At 47.8% G+C, this 22,516-nt stretch overlaps 1 protein-coding gene across 1 annotated transcript in view; it reads left to right on the top strand.

Moving 5' to 3' along the window:
- DCAF17 (DDB1 and CUL4 associated factor 17) overlaps positions 1–22,516 on the top strand; it is a 1,369,255-nt gene that overhangs the window by 252,182 nt on the left and 1,094,557 nt on the right. Inside the window, exon 3 of the mRNA XM_069616196.1 lies at positions 9,588–9,691. Within this exon, the coding sequence (XP_069472297.1) occupies positions 9,588–9,691 (104 nt within the window). The remainder of the gene's footprint in view (positions 1–9,587; positions 9,692–22,516) is intronic.

Raw genomic sequence — 22,516 nt, forward strand, 5'->3', positions numbered from 1 at the left:
GAAAAGAAATGAAACTATCAAGAGTACCGCGTCGCAAGACATAAAATACGTGAAACACAGATGGAGGGAGAGAGAGAGATGTGAACAGGGATCAATTGTCCACAGGGACTGTAAGAATTGTATGTAAAATTAAACTGAAAAACCTAAGGGTTTGTCCCTTCTCACTCCTGTGGAATATTCCAAAGATGTGGCCAGGGGAGGGCCATCGCTTTTGAATCCCGCCCTGGGGGCGGACTAGCAAGGGAGGATCACCTGGGTGGAGGGGCCCTTAAGATTAGGGAGGGATTACTCGAGGGTGAGACATTTTTTTAAATGTATTTATTGTGCATTTGTACAAGTAATTTGTATTTGTGCCACAGGGCAACGGGGAGGAAACATGGGAATAAAAAGCAAATATAACGATGCAAGATAGAGGCGGTCCTACTAAGCCTTGTGAACATTTAGAACGTTCAATTGCAGGCATGGTATGCCCCCTTTCAAACGACCCCATACCTGACATCCCCTCAGCCTACTATCAGCCTGATCCCTGGTTTCCCCAGAACCCTCAATGCTTCTGTAGTCTTAACAACAATAACATTACGACGGAACACCTGCACTCAAAATGACTTTTCTCTTTCTATGAATGTCCCTCTGAGGACAGGCAAAGTCAGGCACTTGGCTATGGTCACAAACACCGTAATCTAATTGAGAACCGAACTAAGTATAAAAGGTGGAACCCAGATTCACAAGTGGAGAATGGAAAGCCAGGGATGCAAAGGTGCGTTCGAGCAGGCGAGATGGCATGCAGCTGAGCAGAGGCTATTGAGAACCAGGCTTGAGAGAACAGGATGCCGAGACGCTACTAGGCTGCAGGTTGAAGAAAGAGAAAGCGTGGCCAGGGAGCTCTGCCTCCAAGAAGCCGAAAGAGTTTGTCAAAGCAAGCCGAAAAGGTGGTTAATCTCTCTGAATGTTGTGCCAACAGATTGCTTGTTTCCCTGGAACAGTGAAGCTGCCCACGAAGGTCTGAGGAGCAGGAGGGGAGAGACCCTGACCGCGGATAAAAGAACTGTGAAGGACACGTTGTTAAAGTACAGCCAGTGAATTCAAAGTGATGAGAGAGACTGGTTTGTAATGATGCAAATGATTACCAAGTTGCAGGCAAGATTACGCGTAAGAACTGAGACACGTTGATTGAAAGTTTTGATTGTTATGAACTGTGATGAAACAAATGTGAAAGTGTCTGTTAAATGTGAAAGTTAAACACAGTATCGCTGGAGTGAAAAAGATCCTTCAGGAAATGTATTCAACCCAGCCAACTACCAGCCTATTTTAAGCATCTCCTACCCGACAAAACTCCTAGAAATCTACGTATAGGGACAAATCTTCACACATGTGGAAACCAACCATTTACTTGACCATTCACAAGTAGGCTTCAGACCAATGAGGGAATGGAATTAGCACTAATGCCAATCTGGGGCGACCTAAGAATTAACTAGGACGGCAACATCACTTCAGCACTATTACTACTGGACCTTTTTAGTGACCTTCAACACCTTCAACCAGGCAACCCTCATCAAAACAATCCATGAAAAATGGAACAGCCAGACCACACTAATATGGATAAAGTCCTTCCTGACAGAAAGAATGGAAATCACCTAGCTTACCTCCCTTTAGCTCAGCACCTCACACACCAACATGTGCGGTCCACAAGGCTCGTCCGTGCCGCCACTAATCTTTAAAATGTACATGACCCCACTCATGAAACTTATCAAAAGACATGGACACACCTGCTACATCTATGCAGATGACGCACAAATCGTACAAAATCAACACCCTTACCAACTGCCTAACACAAACGGTTTGATGAGTACCAACTGCCTTACGCTCAACCAGGACAAAAGAGAAATCATGATCACGCCAAACAAGCCCTCAAATCAACAGCATATACCATGCCCTGCCGAAAATTGGAAATGGACCAGAAACCTCCAAAGTAGTGAAAAATCTGGGAATATTAACGGACAACAATCTAACTCTAGAATCACAAGTCAAAGCAGTAGTGAAAAAATGCTTCTTTCACCTTCAAACAATCGAATGGATACTACCCTGTCTCACCTTAGCACAGAGGACACTTGCCATCATTTCCCTTCTCATGTCAAAAATAGACTACGCCAACAGCATATACCTCGGAATGCGGACTACCTCAGAAAACTGCAACAAATACAAAAGGCTGCAGCCAGACTACTCTTCAGGCTCGCTAAGTGAAACCATATGATAAATAATGTATAACGTGCCTGTACACCAGTGTTTCTAGGCACGACAAGACAAGGGAGGGAAGAAAGAGGGAGGACAAAACAAACTATCTTACTAGAAGAACGTATAAAGTTCAAGGCTCTCTGCCTGGTTCACAAGTGCCTCTATGGCACAGCGCCCGCCTACCTGAAAACGAGTGTAGTGCCCTACAATCCCAGGAGAAATCTACGATCAGGGGGCAAATGCCTATTGATCGTGCCCAAGTTTAAGCTGAAAACCGGGCTGGGCAGATCTTTTCTTTTACTGGCTCCCAAATTGTGGAACAGCATCCCTGAACCCCTGAGGTTGGAAACTAATCACTCCACCTTTATGAAGATGCTCAAGACTCACCTTTTCAGATGAGAAATCGGTTGACGATGCCTCTCGGAGGCCTTCTGGTGGTTAGTAGACCCTTTTAAATGTCGTATGTCACGTAGTATCTGTTGCGTATGTTTAAGCGCCCTGATGCCCGTGGGCTACCGGCGCTCTACAAAAACTAAATATATACATACATACATACTAGGCCTTGTGTCATTCAGATTGTGCAAGTGCTATACACAAAGTGCAGAGGTGGAGGGCAAGGGGGAAGGGAGGGGAAAATGAAATCAGCGTAGCATTGCTCTCAGTAAGTATAGCCAGGGCAGCACGGCTATGGGTAAGCGCAAGGAGGCAGGGGACTGTAGGGTTCCAGATACAGCCCCTAAGTGCACAGTAGGCCCAGAGACAGTGCAGGGGCTTCTGGTCGTGGAGGAGCGTAGTGCCAGTGAGAATCTGAGGGTAGCCAGACAAACAGTCAGCGCAGCAGACAGGTAGGTCAGTAGGGAAGGGAGACAGAGAAAGCAGAAGCAAAAAGCAAGGTCTTCAGCTGCTTCCAGAATATCAGGTGGTCTGGCTCAAGTTTGAGAGAGGCAGGGAGGCCATTCCAGAGGGAGGCACTTGCAGGTGAGAGAGATCTACCCTCCACACTCTGCCTGGCGAAGCTCTGACCCTCAGAGAGTTGGAGGTGGCTGAGCAAAGGGCTCAAGAAGTAAGGTGTTTGGGAAGAGAGTTGGATGTAGTGTGGGCCCCTACCCCAGAAAGCCTTGTGTACGATGCAGAGGATCTTGAACTTGATCCTTTCAGCCATCAGGAGCCAGTGGAGACCTTTCAGGGCTGGAGAGATGCAATCCCTGGGCTTGAGGCCAAGGACAAGTCTCGCAGTCCTGTTCTGGATTAGTTGCAGAGGACGGAGAGTAGAGGAAGGCAGATTTAGGAAGAGGCTGTTGCAGAAGTCCAGCCTAGAGAGAGCCAGGGCTCTGGAGACAGTGAGTTTCTGGGGGAAAGTTGGAAAAGGAAGAATACCTCTGAGGAGGTGAAGCTGGTAGTGGGCCTTCTTGGCAAGGTCAGTGATGTGACGAGAGAAGGAGAGAGTGGAGTCGGAGATTACACCAATGTTTTTTGCCTCACAGGAAGGTGAAGGAAGAGGGCCCAAGAAGAGTGGCCAGAGTGAGAGATGGAAAGCAGAAGCAGGGGTCCCAATGAGAAGGATCTCAGTCTTACTGGCATTAAGGCAGAGATTGTTGGAGGCGCATCACTCCTGGATCGCGGATACAGTCGGAATGAGCAAGAAAGGAGAGGAGGCTGAGAGGAGCCTGAAGGAGAGCGGAGTGTCCTCTGCATAACACTGAAAGTTGGAGGTGAAGGTAGAGATAAGGTGGGCTAAAGGCGCAAAGTAGACATTAAAGATCCAGGGTGAGAGGTTAGAGCCCCGGGGAACACCACATGTGGAGTGAGAGTGCTCGAGAGTAAGGACACAAGTTGGACCTGGGAGGGTCGGTCCAGGAGAAAGGTGGTCAGCCGTGCCAGGGCCTGATTCGTGATGCCCAGACTGTTAATCAGTTTGGCATGATTGACCATGTCAAAATTAGAGGAGAGATCAAGGCGGAGGAGGACAGAAGGAAGGCTAGAATCGAGATTCGTAAACAGATCTTCACAGGTGTTCAGGAGTGAAGTTTCCCTCCCTCTGGCTGCTCTAAAGCCAGACTTGCGGTCATTGAGACAACCAACACATTCGGTGTGGCGAGTGAACTGGGAGATGGCCAGCTTTTCCAGGAGTTTGCCCAGGAAAGGAGTAATGGAGAGCGTACGGTAGTTTGCTGGACAAGAAGGATGGTCAGAAGGCTTTTTTCAGGAGGGGTGCACAAGGGAGTGCTTGAGGAAAGAGGGGAAAGTTCCAGTGGCGAAAGAGTGATTGCAGAAATCAGCCAAGGCTGGAGCAAGGGTGTCAATGTGCTCTTTAATGGTTCTGGAGGAGCAGGGGAGCACCTGCTTGAACAACACTTTCATAGATCGGACTGGTCTAGAAACATCATTGGGTGTGGTCTGAGAGAAAGAGGAAAAAGGAGGAGGAGAGGGAGAGGTGGCCAGAGGGGGTCCAAGAGAGGGAGAGGAAGAGGAAGAAGAGAGAGAGATGACAGTATGTCCTGAGTTTTAGTGTGAGGTGAGAAGCAAGAGCTGTACAGAGGGCTGGGAGGGAAAAGGAGAGTTGGAGACTGCAGAAGGATTGGCCAACTCCTTGCATTTTTTTAAAGAGTTCAGCTATGTTGGAGGCAGCAGAGACGCGGGCTTGGATGTGGGCTTTCTTCTTGGACCGGGAAGAGTATGTATTGCCTTTGGAGCAGGCGGCAAGCTAGTTTGTCAGAGGATGGCCAATGCCCTCCACTTCCTCTCAGCCACCCTACACTTGCGTTTCAGGGCCACGAGGTCAGAGTCATACCAAGAGTTGCCCTTGTAGGTAGGCTTCAGACAGATTCTCATGATGGGGCAAGGACATCCATAATGTTGGAGATAGAAAGATGTAGGTTAGAGAGGGCTGTGTCAGAGTGCAAGTCAGCCGCAGGCGTAGGAGGTGCAGAGAAAGTAGAGGCAAAGGCCTCCACTCTCATATACTTCATGGGCCGAATGACCGAGAAGGTAGGTGGCAGTGCTGGGGTCGGCTTCCCCTGGGGGACAGAGAGCTTCAGGTGAGAGGAGAGTAGAAAGCGGTAAGTCCACGAGAGAGGAGTCGGGAGAGGGTTTGTGAGGGGGATGTCTGAAGAGATGAAGGCCTCCAAGGTGTGCCGGGCCGAGTTTTTGGACCAGAGGGTAGAATGGAAAGAGAGTAAGTGTTGCAGATGTTGTGAAAGAGCCCCGAGGAGGGATTAGAAGTATCCAGGTGGCTTTTGAAGTGTCGGAGGAGGAGAAGTTGAGAGATAGAGGTAGGGAGAGAAGAGGAGAGGTCAGCCCACTCTGAGAGGAAGAGGGTGGCCTTGCCAGGTGGCCTGTAAATGGTGGCCACAGTAAGAGAGAGGCTAGGAGAGATAAAGAGGTTGCAGACCAGGCATTCAAAGGAGGAGTAGGCCTGCGTAGGAATGACAGAAGCAGGCACCCACTCCGGAAACATCAGGGCTACTCCACCTCCAGGGCGGTTGGTTCTGGTTTTGGAGAAGATCTTTTAGCCATCCAGGAGGAATGTTTAAAGACACATGACACAGCTGGCCGTGAACCATGACTCTGAGAGCAAGGACATCCAGGTCAAGTACTTCAAGTAGGTGGCAGATGTCAGAGGAGTGTTGGACAGCAGAGCGAGAGTTGGGAGTAGGGACGTGGATCAGGATGCCACACTTGAAAGACTTCCGTGGAGGGCTACAGGCTTGAGGTACGCCCTGCTTAGGTGGTAGAGGGGCCCCAGAGTGTGCAGAGGAGGTAGGAGATGGCAAGGTGGCCAGAGAATATGAGGAGGGTGCCAGAGAGGTGGAAGAAAGAGGTGGTGGAGGAGCCAGAGAGGTGCTGGTAGATGAGGTGCTGCTAGGAGTAGCAGGAGAAGGAAGGAAGTTGATAAGATGCAGGAGATGCCTATCAAAAAGGAGGAGATTGGGCTGAGCACCCTGCCTTTCAGATAGACATTAATGATGTTCTTGGAGGAGTGGAAGGAGGCCAAGAGGACCTCCCACTATGTGCCACTATTAATGGGAGAGGAGGAAAAAGGAGAGAGAACAGAGACCATATAAGGGGTCCATAGGTCTGGAGAGGGAATGACAAAGAGGATGTTGGTGAGAGTCTGTGTGGAGGGAGTACTGATGTAGGTATCGGCAATAGGGAGGCATAGGCTGGAGATCAGGATGTCCCTCTTGAAAGTCTTCCTTCCTAACTTAATGAGAGGGATAGGATAGGATGGGCAGTTAGAGAAGATAGGGGAGACGGAAAGCACTATAGATGGTGCGAGGAGGAAGTAGGAGGAGGAGGAGGAGAGATGCACAGAACGAGCCACGCAGCGCAGGATGTGCTGGGTCACACACTAGGGAGCACACCGAATGGGCAGAGGGCAACATTTGGCAGGGTGGGGTCCGAGAGAGACCAGAGGAGCAGAAGGCCTAAAGGACACAGACAACAATAGCCACTGGGTTGTGGGGGGCTAGAGAGTGGAGAGAGCCTAAGGGCACAGATCACAGTACAATAGGACCCGCAAGTGAGGGGACCTAGAGAAAGACACAAAACACAAGTATGGCTAACCGCTGGAAGGGGCAAGCCTAGGGTTGCGCAGAGAACAGAGTACGTTGTTTCAGGCAGTTAGGAGGAAGTACGAGCAAAGGCCGGGTAGTTTAGTTGGGAGCAGTAGTGGCTGCTCCCCCAACCCGCACCTTTCGGACACTGATGATCAACGGCTGTGTATCGCGATTGCACTCTGCGCCGCTACCCCTTTGTCACCAAACACCTGCATCACACAACACTACAGAGTTGTCCTGCAAGGGCTTTGCTGCAGAGGGTCCGTTCCTCAGTTCTTAAAGGTTTGGATGCGTGGACGTAGGCGCAAAGTATTATGTATCAACGGCTAGCCAGCAGTGCAGCTGCATCACACAAACACTGCAGCCTTGTCCCTACATTAGCTAACGGTTAAACAAGGGATTTAATTCAAAACCCTCTGCATAACCAACAGAGCAATCTACAGCTAAGAGGCATTATTCCTGCAAGAAAAAAATCTGAGAACCCTGAGATCCAGCAACGACATATGTTATGAACCCCAACAAGACTCTAAAATGCTATATGGTGGATCAGCCTTCTGCATCTCAACAAAACTGTGGAACCTAACTCACCAAGGAAATACCCACAATAGAAGCACATCTAACCTTCAGAAAATAACTAAAGACCTTGCTCTTGAGCTTGCCAACCTAAAAGCCAAATGCGTGAAACTATCAATATTCCTGCAAACTCACCACACAACTTCGAAATGCAACACCCACACATGACTGCCACAACATACTCTAAAATCCTACCACAAATACCTTGTTCAAGAACATACTTAATCACATAACGCTCAGACTCCCAACACTGCAACGCAGGCACACAAAAGAACCTGTACAGACTCAAACCGGAGCACCCACAAACCCGAAATGAACCCAACACAGTCACTTGTTTTTCTGAACTGAAGCGACCAATAGATCTCCCTTTCCTTCCACTTAGAAACATTCCCCTCTTTCTTTTCAGATCTGCCAATGTGCCTGGAGATAATGAAAATGGAAGTGGTGCATGTTATTAATCACATTAACATAACACAAGATTACATTTTTTGCAAGTAGTCGATAAACACTAACTGAAACAAAGCATGTTTCGGGATTCCAGTGTCCTTCGTTTAAGTGAGCAACAACTTGAAATCAGCCTGCAGATTGCCATAGCATTTCAAGGGCTTCTCCACAGTGGAGTGCAGCTCCATAACCTCTGCAGACCTTTTTGCTGCGTGGCCTCTCAATTATGTGTTGTTATCCACTTCCCATCCTTTGTGTTGGTGGTAAAGGGGCTCTGATCCTTAACTGTGAAACACTGACCACCATTCCCTTTATTCCCTTATTCCAGTGTTGGGTTCTGCTTGACCAAGGATCATGAGCTTTATTTGGCTACAATGTGCGGGGAGAGTGACAAAACAAGCCATGCTACACGGGGCAAAATAGCATTTGCTATATACCCTCCAAGTCATGCGTCTGCAACCTTTGGCTCTCCAGATGGTAGCGGCTGCCGTCCGCTGGCCATGTGGGAGGAGATCATCACTGTGGAATCTGTGATGACTATGCAGGATTCATCCCAGTACCTACATAAAGTTAATTATGTACCATACTATGCAAATGGTTCACTATTTAGCATGCTTCGTGTCTTCATTGCAATTTTCATGATCATTTATGAGACCTGTATTTATGGTCTCTCTTTGTCACAGGGGTCTGTAATATCCTCTTCTTCACAAGAAGACTCCGTCTCACCACCCTCCCCAAGCTCCTCACCTTTGTCCTTCTTCTTGGTTTTCCTCTTCTCGTCGCTTTTGGGTCTCTCCTTTTTTTTATGTAGATAGGGACGTCCACGGAAGGATGCCACCGTAACAGGTGTGACGGGGGTTAAACCTCTGTGAACGTCCAGATAGGGGAAAAAGCCAACGGCATAAAAAAACCCTTTAGAGACTTTCCACGCAGTGGTTGTGGAACAGGCTTGGGTGAACCAGCAGATGAAGTGGAACCAACGGTAGGATGAAGGCGGCAGAGGCAATCCGAAAAGGCAGGCAGAGGTCTGGTACACGGGCTGGCTGATGAGTACAAGGCGGTAGACAAGGGTAAAGGAAAGAAGGAGGAAGAAAGCAGAAAAAGAGGAAGAGACTAGAGAGGGGGCAAGGACAAGGAGGCGAATAGGGAGAAAAGGGAAGAAGCGGAACGATGTAGAGAGAGAGAGAAGGAGCGAGGGTAGGAGGAGCAAGTGGCTGGAAATGATGTTAAGAGGGCTCCCGGAGGAAAACGGGAGAGGAGCGGGTGATAACGGATGCGAGGTCCGAAACGGGAAAACAAAACACAGCGAGAGCGACGGCAACACGGGTGGGTAACCAGGCAACGTTGCAACGCGCCCGTAACCCAGAAGCAGCTGAATAAATACCTCCGGTTACGTGCGCGTGCAAAAACTAGACCGGTAACACCCGCAAGAGGAAGAACGTAATGGAACTAGCTATGGCGGACCATAGTGCCAGCCGTTCCAAATCCGCCACCCTCGCCGAGACATGACACTCTTGTACAAGAGCCTGAAAGAAACTGTGTGAATCGGGTGACAAATCTAAGAGAATAGTCATCCGAGGCACATGTTAGTTATGATGACTTTGATGAACTATTCGTTTTATTTCTGGTTGGGTGTGGTAAGCACAAACTTGCTATGTTAAACAAGATACTTGGTAGGAAAACAGTTTCTGTTAAGCCTGTTAACATCTAAAATATGTATATGTACAACATTAGTGAATGTATTCTCTTAAGTAAAATTAAGCTGCTTTTGTTTTTTAGCAAAGCACCACATTTCAGAATGTGTGGACACAACATTCCAAATCTCCTGTTGCGTATGAAAGAGGAAGAATTTATTTTGACAATTTTCGGTGCTGTTTTAACAGGTAATAAACCGTTTTAATGTGTCTGCTTTTTTCCATTGTAATTTAGTATTCAACTTTATTTTAAAATACTGTCCAGAAATTCTAAGTAATTGTTCATTGTCGTTTATGTTGTGTGTTAGGTCATAAGGTTTGTGAAAAAAATCAGATTACATTTGAAAGAAGATTGGAATTATCAGTATTTTAAGTTATGTTGTATTGCAACTTATTTTGTAATAACTTTCCTATTTAATTCTTGTGCTTGTAAACTAATACTTTGCATAGTATGAGATTATGCAGATTACCTGCAAGTAATATCCCTAAACCTACCGTCTTCCATCCCATGTCCCAATGCTTATTGCGATTGCAGATAGCCACACTGAAGACTCTTGATTGAAATTTGTTAGACCAGTGTAGTGTCTGACAAATGTGTGGGGAGAAGCCTGTCACTTCCTTACAGAACTTTGGAAGAGATGCCTAATTTGCATGAGTTCACAATACTGCCCTTGCTGCAGTGGATTTGTCCTGAATGACCCCTGGCACTGGCAGGGGGACTGTTCTCTGCCTGCTTGTAGGCTTCAGAAATCATTCAACTAATCCAGTGATTGAGGGTAACATTTTGGCATATTCTTGTCTTTAGACGTGACATAAGAAACTAAAAGATTTCGGAAAATATTGGCCCTTTCCTTTTAAATTCATAATGTTTTGGTGGTGCCCAGGTAATGCCAGGCCTCCTATTTTTTTAGTCTGAGGCACATATTATGCAAAACACACTTTTGCCACCATGTCAGGACCAGACCTCTTTCCTAGAAGAAACTTAAAGAAAGGTTGTTATACAGGGAAACGCCAGTTCTGTATTCCATCTAGCAAACGTATGGTCACCAGACAAAATGTCTTGCTTCGTAAGAGGTAAAAAACATTTCTATCACAGGTTCAAAATGAATGGGTGTATAATTAGATGAATATATGTTAGATTTAGAATATTACAGTATATTAACGTAGGGTTCATTGCTAGATATCTATACATGCACCTTCAAATGCATGATTAGCTACTCGCTGAGAACACAGGAAGAGGTCACCATCTCAGCCAGGAGCCATCATGATGGAAATAATGTACTTCCAGGCGATGGACACCTGGATGGAGTTTTCTGGATGTATACCAGAAAACAAATGATGGCCAGTGACTGGAGCCTGCATCTTCAGTCAGTTTATGGTGACCTTTTACATAATTAATGTCACTTCAATGGACATTTCATTTGTCACAAAATGCCATAGTGAGAGCATGCAAAGCAGCAAATGTGCAAGCTCGTCCCTGTTTTTCATAAAGTGACTGGCTCTGAGTTGTAGTGAAAAAGGGTTGACCGGAAAACCAAGGAGAACAGCTTTGAACTAGAAAGGACTAAAGACGTTGTGAATGGAAATGTTGAGCTGGGGTGAATTGAGAACAACATGGAAGATTTCTTTTTTTGCTTAGTTGCCAGTTCTATGCCAAATGGAAGCTAAGTAAGTAGGTGAAAGGACCAAAGCAACAAGACCCAGGCAGAGGAAGTCACGGATGCTGCAGAAGCAGATGCATATGCACCCCTAGGGGGCAATAAGAATGAGTGGCAGGAAAAATGTACACTTTGTGACCACTTCTTAGGGGGACGATGAAGAAATGACTGTGCAGAGGGCTGCAGGAGGTACTGGGAGAAAGCCAAGCCAGACACATACGCTTGCAGTTTGGCATTTGACATTTAACAGAAGGGAGGAAGAAAGGGAGAACTTGCTAATGAAAGCGAGTTATTGAAGGTTTTCATTATAATAGACGTGTGTGGTTTTGGGAATATGTAGTAGCACATGCATGCACTGCTAGCAAGGAGTTCGAGTTTAATCACTTCCCAGCATGGTGGAAAAGATCCTGAAAGTGTGAAAGAAAACCAGTGAGTTTTCTATTTGAATAGTGTCATTCTAACACTTTATAAGTGAAAATGTGTGGTACTGAGAAGCCTAAAAAGAACCAATTTGAACTCCCTTGTAAGTTGGAGACCAGTTACGCCCCAAAGTGGCTCATGAGGCTTGAATAAAGCAAATAAGGAACATGGGAGTAAGAGTCCAGTCACAGGCGCGAAGACATTATCCAATGCGGAAGCAGCATGAACTCAAACAGGATCACTAACCATAGTAAAGGAGCTAGATGAGGGAGAGGTCATGGAAAGTAAGAAAAGTGTTAAATGTATGATATCATTGATGGCAATTCACCACACCAGGTTTAGTAATCCTCTTAAGTTTTCATGCTATCCGGCGAATCTGAGATCTATTCAACCAACAAAAATATGCGAGGATGTGTATTTATGGGCACATTGTATTGTTGACTGATAAGCTGCAATCAGCAAAGCATTGGCCATTTCCTTCTGGGTCTTTGTTATTCCTTGGGTAGCAGGGGAAAGGACAGAAATATATGAATGAACCTGGACCGCCACAGGGCTACAGGAGCATGTATCTACCTTTGCCTCATGATTAGGTAGCAATACAGAAGGAGAATGCTATAAGTTTGGAGGCAAACAGTCAGACACCCTCACAAGACCGAGATAATGCTATAGGGCACTGCTTGGCTGGATCTAAGATTCAGACACATGGATGATATGTTGATTGGCAAAGACTTAATAAAAGAGGAAATCCTAACTAACGCTACCTCTAAGAGAGGTTTCCCTGCTTCAACAAAACTAGCTAATGAAACTGTCTGTGTTAGAATGCCCAAAGTATAGTTTACCGTCCTGTGTCCAAATGCCAACCTATCCCTCACAAGCTAAACTCAACAAGAGGTGCAAAGGGAAATGCTTCTGACTGCCGACCTGCAGCCTGACTTTGTAGCTCACATTAAAAAGTTCCAATAAGGTGTAATAACGCAAGTCAAAGTTCTACAAGACTCAATGGGTTGATTCCCTTTCCCCTGAATCTTTCCACCATATCCAAGATTGTCTCTGTATCTTTAATGAGCAGGGTAAGTCTTTATCTTTGCTTATCGAGTCTGACTTTCTGAACCTGTAACAAGGAAGAATGGCTTGGAACCTTTTCCAAGCCTTCTCGAGGGCCCCAGCTCCTTGGTGGGCAGACCCGTCTCTGAGGTATTCCGATGAGAAAGAATAGGTCCTCTCTACCAAGCTATGCTGGGATTTTCCTCTCAATTGCTACGGGTCCCTGACTCTAATCTGTGTTCATCTGAGACACTGCGAGGTGGTAAAATAGCCTGGTTCTCTCTCCAAAGCTGTGCTGATGGTCCCCAACCCTTTCTGAGTAGACCCGGCTCCCAGATATTGCGACAATGAAGAATAGCATGGATTTCTCTCCCAAGATGTGTTGAGGGTGCCCAACTTTTTCAGTACCCCTCCTCTTGGCCCACTCTCCGGCCAAGTAGGGTACTTTACATTCTTGGATTCACAATTCCCTTTCTTTTTTCACTTCCACCCACAGCCTTGGTTTACTATCCTGCCAAGGTCTGTGTTCAGCACTCGTACATGGAAAGTTCGTATTGACCCTTTATCACTAGTTGGGGTATGTCTTCCTCATGTGGGTGCCAGAGCCCCTTCACTTGGTTACTCATAACCTTCTCTTTGGCTGATCTTTGATCCACAGCCTTGGTTTACTCTCCTGCCAAGGTGTGTGCATGCAACTAGTATTTGCAAAGTTTGTATTCCCCTTTATTATTGGCCAAGGTATATCTTCCTGGTGTGGGTTCCAGACACCTTTCACTTGGTCACTCTGTCCCTATGGGTATTGCTTCTGTCCTTCACTCTGGTCTTCAGGCACTCTCTGAGTCTTCCCAACCCTGGGACTAGCCACACTTGTACTTTTAGGGTCTTGGCTGTCTCCCTTAAGTTGTTTGCGTGTCTCACAGGTGCTTCTGCAGTTTTCCTGGCTCACTGGGATGTTCCCTGGGCTTTCACACGTCTCGCCGGCCTTTTGTAGGTGCTCCAGCATCTTCCGTCACCAGCGGCTGTTTTCCCTTTCCTCCATTATGCTTTCCATGTTGGAAGCCCTCAGCGAGTGTGCTTCCCATTCTGGGTACAGTCTGCCTCTCTGCTCTGCGGTCCTGCGTGTCCCTGGACACACACTCGGCTTCTGCTGAGCCGACCATGAAGATGTTATTGTTCCGTTCCCTCACTGTATTTGAATGACAGCTGACAAATAGGATCACTTGAAAGGCTAGAACGTACGCATTCATCCTTGTAAGTGATCTGCATTGCTTGCGGCCTCTTCCTCGTCCCAGTAGTTCTTGTCTGAGATATGCTTCCACAACACATTCAGACATTGGGAAGTGTGAAATTGGATTGGCTTTGGGGGGTGGTGGGATGGTTAAAGAGGATGCTGTGTAGCCCCTACTCTCAGCTGGGTCCTGCCTCCTCATGAGATCCACCCACTAAGTACAACCGCCAGGGGGACTTTCAGGTAGCGGCCTCACCTCCCTGGCCTCATGGAAAGGGGTTTCCCCATCTGAAGCAGTGTCAATACCACAGGATTTTCCGTCTTTAAATCTAGAGGTTCACTCATAACTTGTCAGAAGATGGGGGCACCTGAATCGGTTGTCTTGCTTGCATGTTTTCCTTATTTAGAATCTGTGATTGACAGGGAAATACATTTGACAGGACAGTGGGTTAAACGGTGGGCCATAGGGGAAGATACTTCATCACACCTAGCTAATGTAGACTCTTGCCACCTGCTTATTGATTCAAAGAGATGACACTGAATCTTGAACAGAAAATAACAGAAAGCATTTGCAATTGTTGCCAACTATCTGCTGGTCCGATAGCACAGCGAGTAGAGAGCTCGCTTTGACATCTGTGCAGAGCCTGCTGACGCAGGTTCGAATCCCGGCAGAGCGAACCTAGCCTTTCATCCTTCTGAGGTCGATAAATGAGCACCACACACTGTGGGTAATAATGAGCAGTGCTCAGATACCTGAGGGTTCGTAGCACTATATAAGTGCTAAATTATTATTATTATTGTCTCCAACTGATTGAATAATCTGCTTTTTTGGGAAGCCATATGCCTTCAATCTTCAGAACCCCTAAAGTCATTGCTAGCTGACATTTGCCATGAGCACCAATAGATGCAGTGGGTCTAATGTAACTCCCACCACCAACTCCTGGGATCACCAACCACTCAAGACTCCGTCAAACCATTTCCAAAACTGAATTGTTTTATTTTTTATTGTGTTATAACCGAAATGTGGTTTTTCACAAGTACAAAATAAACAAATTCATACATCTCTTCAACATCTTAAAAACATATATCCATTAACACTTTTAAATAACAAAAGAAAAGAAGATGACAACTCATAGCATTACACAGATCTTGACTCTCAACAATACCCTGAAGGGGTGAACCCAGCTTGCTATAAAACACGAACCACGTTTATAGTCAGCGAGATCTCGAGGCTGGCAATCCCAAAACATTGAAGATAAACAATCGACTGAGTCAACAAATCGACAGAAATATTTCTGTCTTGCATCCCATGTCCCTTGACAGTCTTTCAAAATGTGTACAATGGTCTGTCTACTAGGATCTTCACAACCAGGACACACTATTTTGGCTTTCTGCTTGTGCCCCCAAACTGCTAACACAGCTCCAGTCTGAACTATGTTGAGACGAACTCTCAAAAATGTTTGCCTTCCTTTTACATCTGGACGTTTTAACAGATATTTCGGAAGGAAACACGCTTTTTTTGCAGATAGAGAAGGAAGCGGCTACAGTTGAACCACGCATATGATCCATTGTATTAATCCAATACATGGTTATCAAGGACTTCCCTGACTTCATGGGATTGGAGATTAGTGTCCCCACATCATTGTCAGTTAGCCAACATTTTTAACACCCAGTTCTTAAGATCCCTCAAAAGGGTTGAACGGGCAGAATTGAGATGTACCAAAAGATCTTTGTACAATGTTTTGGCCTGAGGGTTTATTATCAATCTGTAAAGAGACAAGAACCTCCAATCCGCCTGTGATTTGAGGTTTCTGAGACCTAGTTCGTACCTTAAACTTACAGTGGGAATGCTGTTAGGCAACCCCAAAACCTTCTTCCAAATGGTGCCCTCCAATTTCTGCCAGTTCAGGTCCCATGCCATAGGTTTTGCTTCCATCCCGTTCAAAAGTATCGGTACAATTTTAGACATGTAGAACCTTATCACTGGCAGTAAGGAACATTTACAGTACTGCTTGTATACCTTCTGCATCTGAGAGGTTAGTTGAGATGCTTTTCTGGTAAAGTCTAATAAATGTTGACTTACTTTTGGATTTGCATACAGGGTATATCCCAGATAGACAATTTCCCCAAACACTGGGATTGTGTGACTTCCAACTGACCAGATGAGTTTACAGCATTGATTCCCCTTCTTCCTTAAGATTATTACTTTTGACTTCCCTAGATTGATAGTCAGGTCGTTCCTCTTAATAAAGGTGTCCAGGGAGCTTAACAACCTCTGGAGGCACACAGCTGTATTATACAGAAGAACAATGTCATCGGCATACATTAACCCTTTAATGGAGTTGGTTCCAATTATTGGACTTGCCAATGCAGCAGTATCTATTTCTGTTCCAAAATCTGCCATGTAGACATTAAATAAAAAAGGGGCAAACATACAGCCTTGTCTAACTACCCTTCCTACTTTGACATAATCAGAGAGTAAGCCATCAGTGTTTAGCCTTACTCTCACTGTATTGCCTTCATGTAGGGATGCCAGCATATTCACAAGTGATTTTGGAGCTCCCCATGTTTCTAATTTGGACCACAGACAATCTTTTTTTACCAAGTCAAAAGCACTAGAGAGATCGATAAAGGCGCCATATAGCTCTGGCGCTATATTTCCCGATTTCTCAGTGAGGGGGGACAGGATTATACCATTTAGGGATGTGGAGTGACCCTTATGAAACCCAGTTTGTTGCTTGGGCAAGATGTTATTACGTTTGGCCCATTTTTCTAATTCTCCAAGCAGAAGACTGCAATAGCTTGCTCTCCACATCCAACAGACAGAGTGATTGGTTGATAATTTATTGGATTATTTCTACCCCCCCCCCCCCCCTCTTGAAGATGGGGATGATGATAGCAGACTTCCAAGAGGGGGGACTCAATCTACTCCTCACTATTTCCTGAAAGAGCTGAGTCAAAACTTTTGCCCACAGGTTTTTACTGCCTTTCAATACTTGATAGGCTAGCCCATTAGGACCGCGCATCTCTAGAGGATGTTGACTTGGATATCAACTCAGAAACATCACCCTCTGAGCATTTTAGAAATCAAGGTGCATCAGTGATCTTATATACCCTTGGGTTTTGAAATTGTTGGGACAAATACTTAACCCAGTCTGTTTCAGAGACTATATTTTCTTGCCTCGATGTTTGATTATTACTAGCTGTATTAATGATTGCCCAAAAGCTGTGTGATGTATTCTCACATAATGCCATGAGCATCACCTCTCCATCTTCCTGCAGCTGATTTGTCGCTGTTTAGACCAGCTTTTATAGTTGTTTTTGATGACTGTTATACTTTCTAACTGCCGATTATCTGAGACTTCCCTCCTGATGGATCTTATCGTATTTTACATTTCGAGGGGATTGTGTCCTCCGACGTATTCCACATCTGTGACATTGATTACGACCGCTGTGCTGCTTCGGAAAACTTTTTCGGCCTCCTGCGTCCATGACGTCGATGCGCTCCCTCGAGGACCTCCTCTGAAAATCAACGTCACCGGATGTTATATGTAGAACGCACGACGCCCGTAGCCTCAGTTCCGTTTTTTCCACAAACGTGTTCGCTTCGAAATCTCGGCACGCCTCGGTTCTCTCTTGCTGAATCGGTTCTTCTATCGTTTTATTGTGAATATATCTTTGTCTTTTGCTACCCCGAAGTCGGGCTTTAAGAAGTGTTAGGATTGTGGTTCCAAGATGTCTCTTACGGACCCGCATGACGTCTGCCTCTGGTGCCTCGGCGAGAGCCACGCCACCGTTGACTGCGATGAATAACAGTCTTTGATGTCGAAGGCCTTGCGGGAGCGGAAGAAGTAGTTGTCTGTAAGTAAGGTTTCCAAACCCCATAAGTCGAAATCCGCTCGACTTTCCACCGACGATTCGAGGGGCGACTCTCCGCGTCTGCCTAAGTCCAGGGGGTCTCTTTCCAGGAGTGGGTCCTGTCATTCCTCTGCCTCTTCAAGGCATTCACAGAAGCGGAAGCGGGTGGCTTGTCCCACAAAACACTCGTCGCTGGCCGAATAGGAGGAATTCCGCCAGCAGATGATGGCGATTTTCAAATCGCAGGGCACCGTTCCGTCCGCGCCTTCGAGAGAAGCCGGCAAAGAACGCGCTAGAGCCACCGCTCGCACGCCTTCGGGCTCGGGCAGTCGGCGCGATCATCAGAAACCGTTGCCGTACCGATCAAACAAGGATGATCGCCGCTGTGACCCCCCCCCCCCCAGTCCCGGTCCTCGATGCCGTCCAGACCGTTGGAGCCTGAGAGGCCTTCGAAGAAGGCATCGACGCCTTCGGCACCATGTCCGTCGAGGGACTTGTTCGAGGCTCTGGCCCCGAGGAAGTTGTCGATGCCATCGGCTCCGAGACCGTCGAAGGACGCGCTCGGGGCTCCGGCCTCGACGCCGTTGCCGAAGTCGTCAGCGTCTCGGTAGACGTCGACGCCACTCCCATCGGCGCCCTCGACACCTTTTGATGTGAACTTGCCAGAGGTGCCCCGGAGAGCTGTGGAAGCTGCGTTTGACACATACTCTGTTCCTCCTCCCAGGGTGGACTTGTTCCAACCCTTGGAGTACATTTCAGAGGTAGAGGAAGGGTCTGAGGAAGAGGGGGTTGTGCCTCTTGAGGTTCCGGACGACCTGTTGTCTGGTCATAGCCAATTGGAAGATCTTCATCAATCTTTACATGACGCCAGTGGTCTTGATACCTCCCCGGAGGTTGAGTTTGGCAGGCCTGAGCCTGGTACACATGCTGACTCCTCGTACAGGCGCCTCATGTCGAGGGTGACGGAGTATCTGGGGTGGTCTGCTCCACCTGTGGATTTTCTGCAGGATGACCTGACAGATATCTTGGACCAAGGTGTCACGCTCGCCTGGTCTCCACGGGGGCGTGCTCGTCTGCGAAGGATGATGTCTGCCCTGGTGGTGTTCTGCTTAATGAGGGCCTGCTTGCATCCTCCCTTCTGTCTTGCCTCAGGAGAAGTTTGTCTGCAAGTTGAAACAAGATATTGGCCAACTGTGAGGAGCTGGTTTTGGTTTTCACCTCCTTCCGTGTTATCCTCCTTTTTCCCTGGCTCACCTTGTCTATTATATGGGTGAGCTCTCCGTCCTGCACACTCTCTGGCAGGGGCGCGGTTACTCTGTAGTTCCTGGATCGAGTTACTTCACTGATCCGATGGAGGTTGCTGAAGTGGATGGACTGGAGTAAGCAGGTAAGTCTCTATTACAATAGCTCCTTGAAATAGCTGGCTTATGTCCTTGCATGCAAGATATCTAATGTTTGTTTTCTTGTCTTTCAGGTGCGGCACAAAAGCGTTTTTCGGATGATGGATGACTCTCCTGACAATGATGTGCAGGATTCTTGCCGGTAAGTAGAGCGCTGTGCGAGATGCGCTAATAGTTTGCTTATTTTAGCCTTCTTGTTGTGTGCGACTAACCTGCCTTGTCTTTTCTGTTCAGCAGGTGCAGCGCTTTTCCAGGAAGAAGATGGAAGGTCCGACTGACGGTGTCGAGATGCGGCGCGATGCAGAATGATGAACTGCTCGCTGGAGTTCCTGGAGGAGGCCGAGTCAGATGCGTCACTACCCGACAGGGTACCTTCTGTTCTGATCTTCTACAGATGCGGCGGCCCTTGGATAATCGTAAAGGCGAGGCCCGGATGTTCTGCAGGCAAGGCCTTCAATGCGTGAATAACTCTTGTTCTTCTATTTTCACAGGTGCCGATGGATAGACTCTGGACGGGCGTGGCAGAAAGGAAGCAAGAACTGACACGGTGAGCGTTGCGCTGTAGGTGTGCAGATTAACGCGAAGCATGTTCAGTTTGCAAGGTGCGGTTGAAATAGCCTTGAAAGTAGTTCCAGGAAAATAGTCCCCTTCATCGTATCCTGTCTCTCTGGTAAAGTAGTCCCAAGCCACACCCTGTACTGAATGGGCTCAGCATCTCAGAGCCAAATAAATGGACCATGTATTTAACACTTACCATGAGCCTAGCTGGGGCCTGGGAAGTCCCAAAGGAAGCCAGAATCTGGGCTGGGCTCGCGGGTTTCAGGGTTTTGGGGGCATGCACCATGACACAAGGTCCACCCACTGACCCGGTGTTGCCATTTCATATGGCCTTACAAAGAAGGATGGTGGCGGGTTGGACTGCAACGGAGAGTCTACCGGCAGTGAATAAGTAGTTGCTGAAAAAATACTGCCCAGCCAGTGGTGACCCCTGCTACTTGTCTATGCTCCCTACTCCGGAGAGTTTGGTGGTTCAGGCGGCTACAGCCCCAGCAAAGCAGGCTGTGTACCCTAGAATCCCTCCTGATAGGGACGACAAACGCTTTGATGGTTGGCGAAGAAGGTATTTTCTTCTGGGGGTATGGCTTTAAAGGCAGCCAACTCCGTTTGTGCCCTTGCAAGATTCACGCACACTCTGTGGAATTGTGTGTCGTTGGTGGCTGAACATATTCCCGAAGGGGAGGAACAAGATTGTTTTCTTGCCCTCGTTCAGGATGGCAAGGATGCCATGTGTGAAACCGTTCAGTTGGGTCTGGACGTGGCAGACTGTGTCAGCCGGTCCATGGCGGCGAGCACCATGATGTGCAGGTTTGCATGGTTGCGGAAGTCAGGTTTGCTCCTGATGTACAGTCCCGGCTTCTCAACATGCCCTTATATTTTTGGCAGCAAGGCTGACGAGAGCCTTGAGAGGTTGCAGACCTCCAAAGCTGCAGCAAAGTCGTTGAGCGCTGCAGTGCGTCAACCTCTGCCTTTTCGACATAGGGGACAGCAATGGAGGGGAGGTTCCTTTCGATACTACTCTTCCTTTGGTAGATCAAGGGGAGCTGCCAGTCAAAGGGGCCACTGTTGGAGTACCAGAGGTGGAAAGCAAGGTACTCGAGGTGCCAAAGCCGCTTGGGCAGTTGCCTCCTTTTTCTCAGGCACTGCCGCAGCCGCTTCAGCTCAGTCATGAGGCCATGTCCCATGGTTCGCCGGTTGGGGGAAGGCTGGCGCAGCATCTTGTAGAATGGCGTGCCATTACTTCAGATGTGTGGGTTCTGGAGATCACAGCCCACGGCTACTGTCTTCCTTTCCGGCAGAGACCTCACGACAATCCACCGGGGAAGCTCTCTTTGAAGCATCCAGAGCCGCTCCTTGCGCAGGAAATCCTATCCCTGCTAGAGAAAGGTGCCATAGAACTGGTACCTGTAGCGGAGAGGAACAAGGGATGGTATTCCCCATATTTTTTTATCCCAAAAAAACACAGAGGATTGAGACCCATCATGGACTTGCGTGGTTTGAACAAGCTCCTCAGGAAGGAGAAGTTCAAGATGGTTACTCTTTCTCAAGTCCTCCAGGCCCTTCAACTTCAGGATTGGTTGGTATCTCTCGACCTCAAGGATGCTTACTTTCATGTGCCGATTCATCCTAAGCAGAGGAAGTACCTGAGGTTCGCAGCTGGTGACTCGCATTTTCAGTTTTGGGCCCTGCCGTTCGGATTGACCTCCGCCCCGAGGGTCTTCACCAAGCTGATTGTGGTGATCTCAGGAAAGGGGGGATTCACGTCTACCTCTACCTGGACGATTGGTTGATCAGGAAGCGCTCTCCCGAGCAAGTCCTGAATCATCTGTCAGTCACCTGCCACTCCCTTCACAAGTTGGGCTTCTCCATCAACTTAAAGAAGTCTCATGTGACACCTATCCAGCGGCTCCAGTACATCGGGCCAGTGCTAGACACATCCCTGGGGTAGTGTTTGCCTCCCCAGGTGAGGGCTTGCCACATTCTGCAGATGGTGGACAAATTTCAATGTGCCCAGAGTCTCCCGGCGTTCGAGTTCTTGAGATTGCTCGGCCCCATGGCATCCTGCATTTTACTGGTGCCAGAGGCCAGGGTGCGGATGAGATCTCTTCAGTGGGCACTCAAGATGCAGTGGTCGCAGTTCTCCGGCAGGTTGTTGGACCCTGTTCAGATTCCGCCCTCGGTCGTCCAGGACCTTCTGTGATGGGCCGTCGAAGGAAATCTATTCAAAGCGGCTCCGTTTTGGCAACCATGGCCAGAGGTGACGATCGTGACGGACGCATCCCTCATGGGTTGGGGAGCTTATGCCAACGAGCTGGCAGCCAGCAGTCGTTGGTCTCCGTCGGAGTCCAGACTTCACATCAATCTGTTAGAGCTGCAGGCTGTCAGGCTGGCCCTGAAGGCTTTTCTGCCATCTGTCCTGATTACGACGGACAATACAGTGGCCATTCACTAACTCAACAAAAAGTGGGGGGGCAGGGTCACTCCGACTGTGCAGGGAGGCGATGCATCTCTGGTTCTGTGCCATACAGCAGGAAATTTCGATCTCGACAGTTCATCTGGCTGGAGACAAAAACGCAGCTGCGGACGCTCTGAGCAGGCAGAGCACGGTCTCTCACGAGTGGGAGCTGGCTCAGGAAATTCTTTTGGAGATCTTTGCCTACAAGTGGATCTCTTCGCCACCAGTGTCAACCGGAAGTGCGAAAGATTCTGCTTGCGGGAATTTCCTCCAAGAGGAGCTTTAGGGGACGCGTTCGTAGTGGAGTGGTCCTTCCCACTTCAGTATGCGTTCCCTCCAGTCCCCGTCATTCCGCAGGTGTTGCGGAGGTTCGGTTCCCGGATGATCCTCATT

Source organism: Ambystoma mexicanum, chromosome 9, assembly GCF_040938575.1.
Source record: "Ambystoma mexicanum isolate Mex_15411 chromosome 9, UKY_AmexF1_1, whole genome shotgun sequence".
NCBI lineage: Eukaryota > Metazoa > Chordata > Amphibia > Caudata > Ambystomatidae > Ambystoma > Ambystoma mexicanum.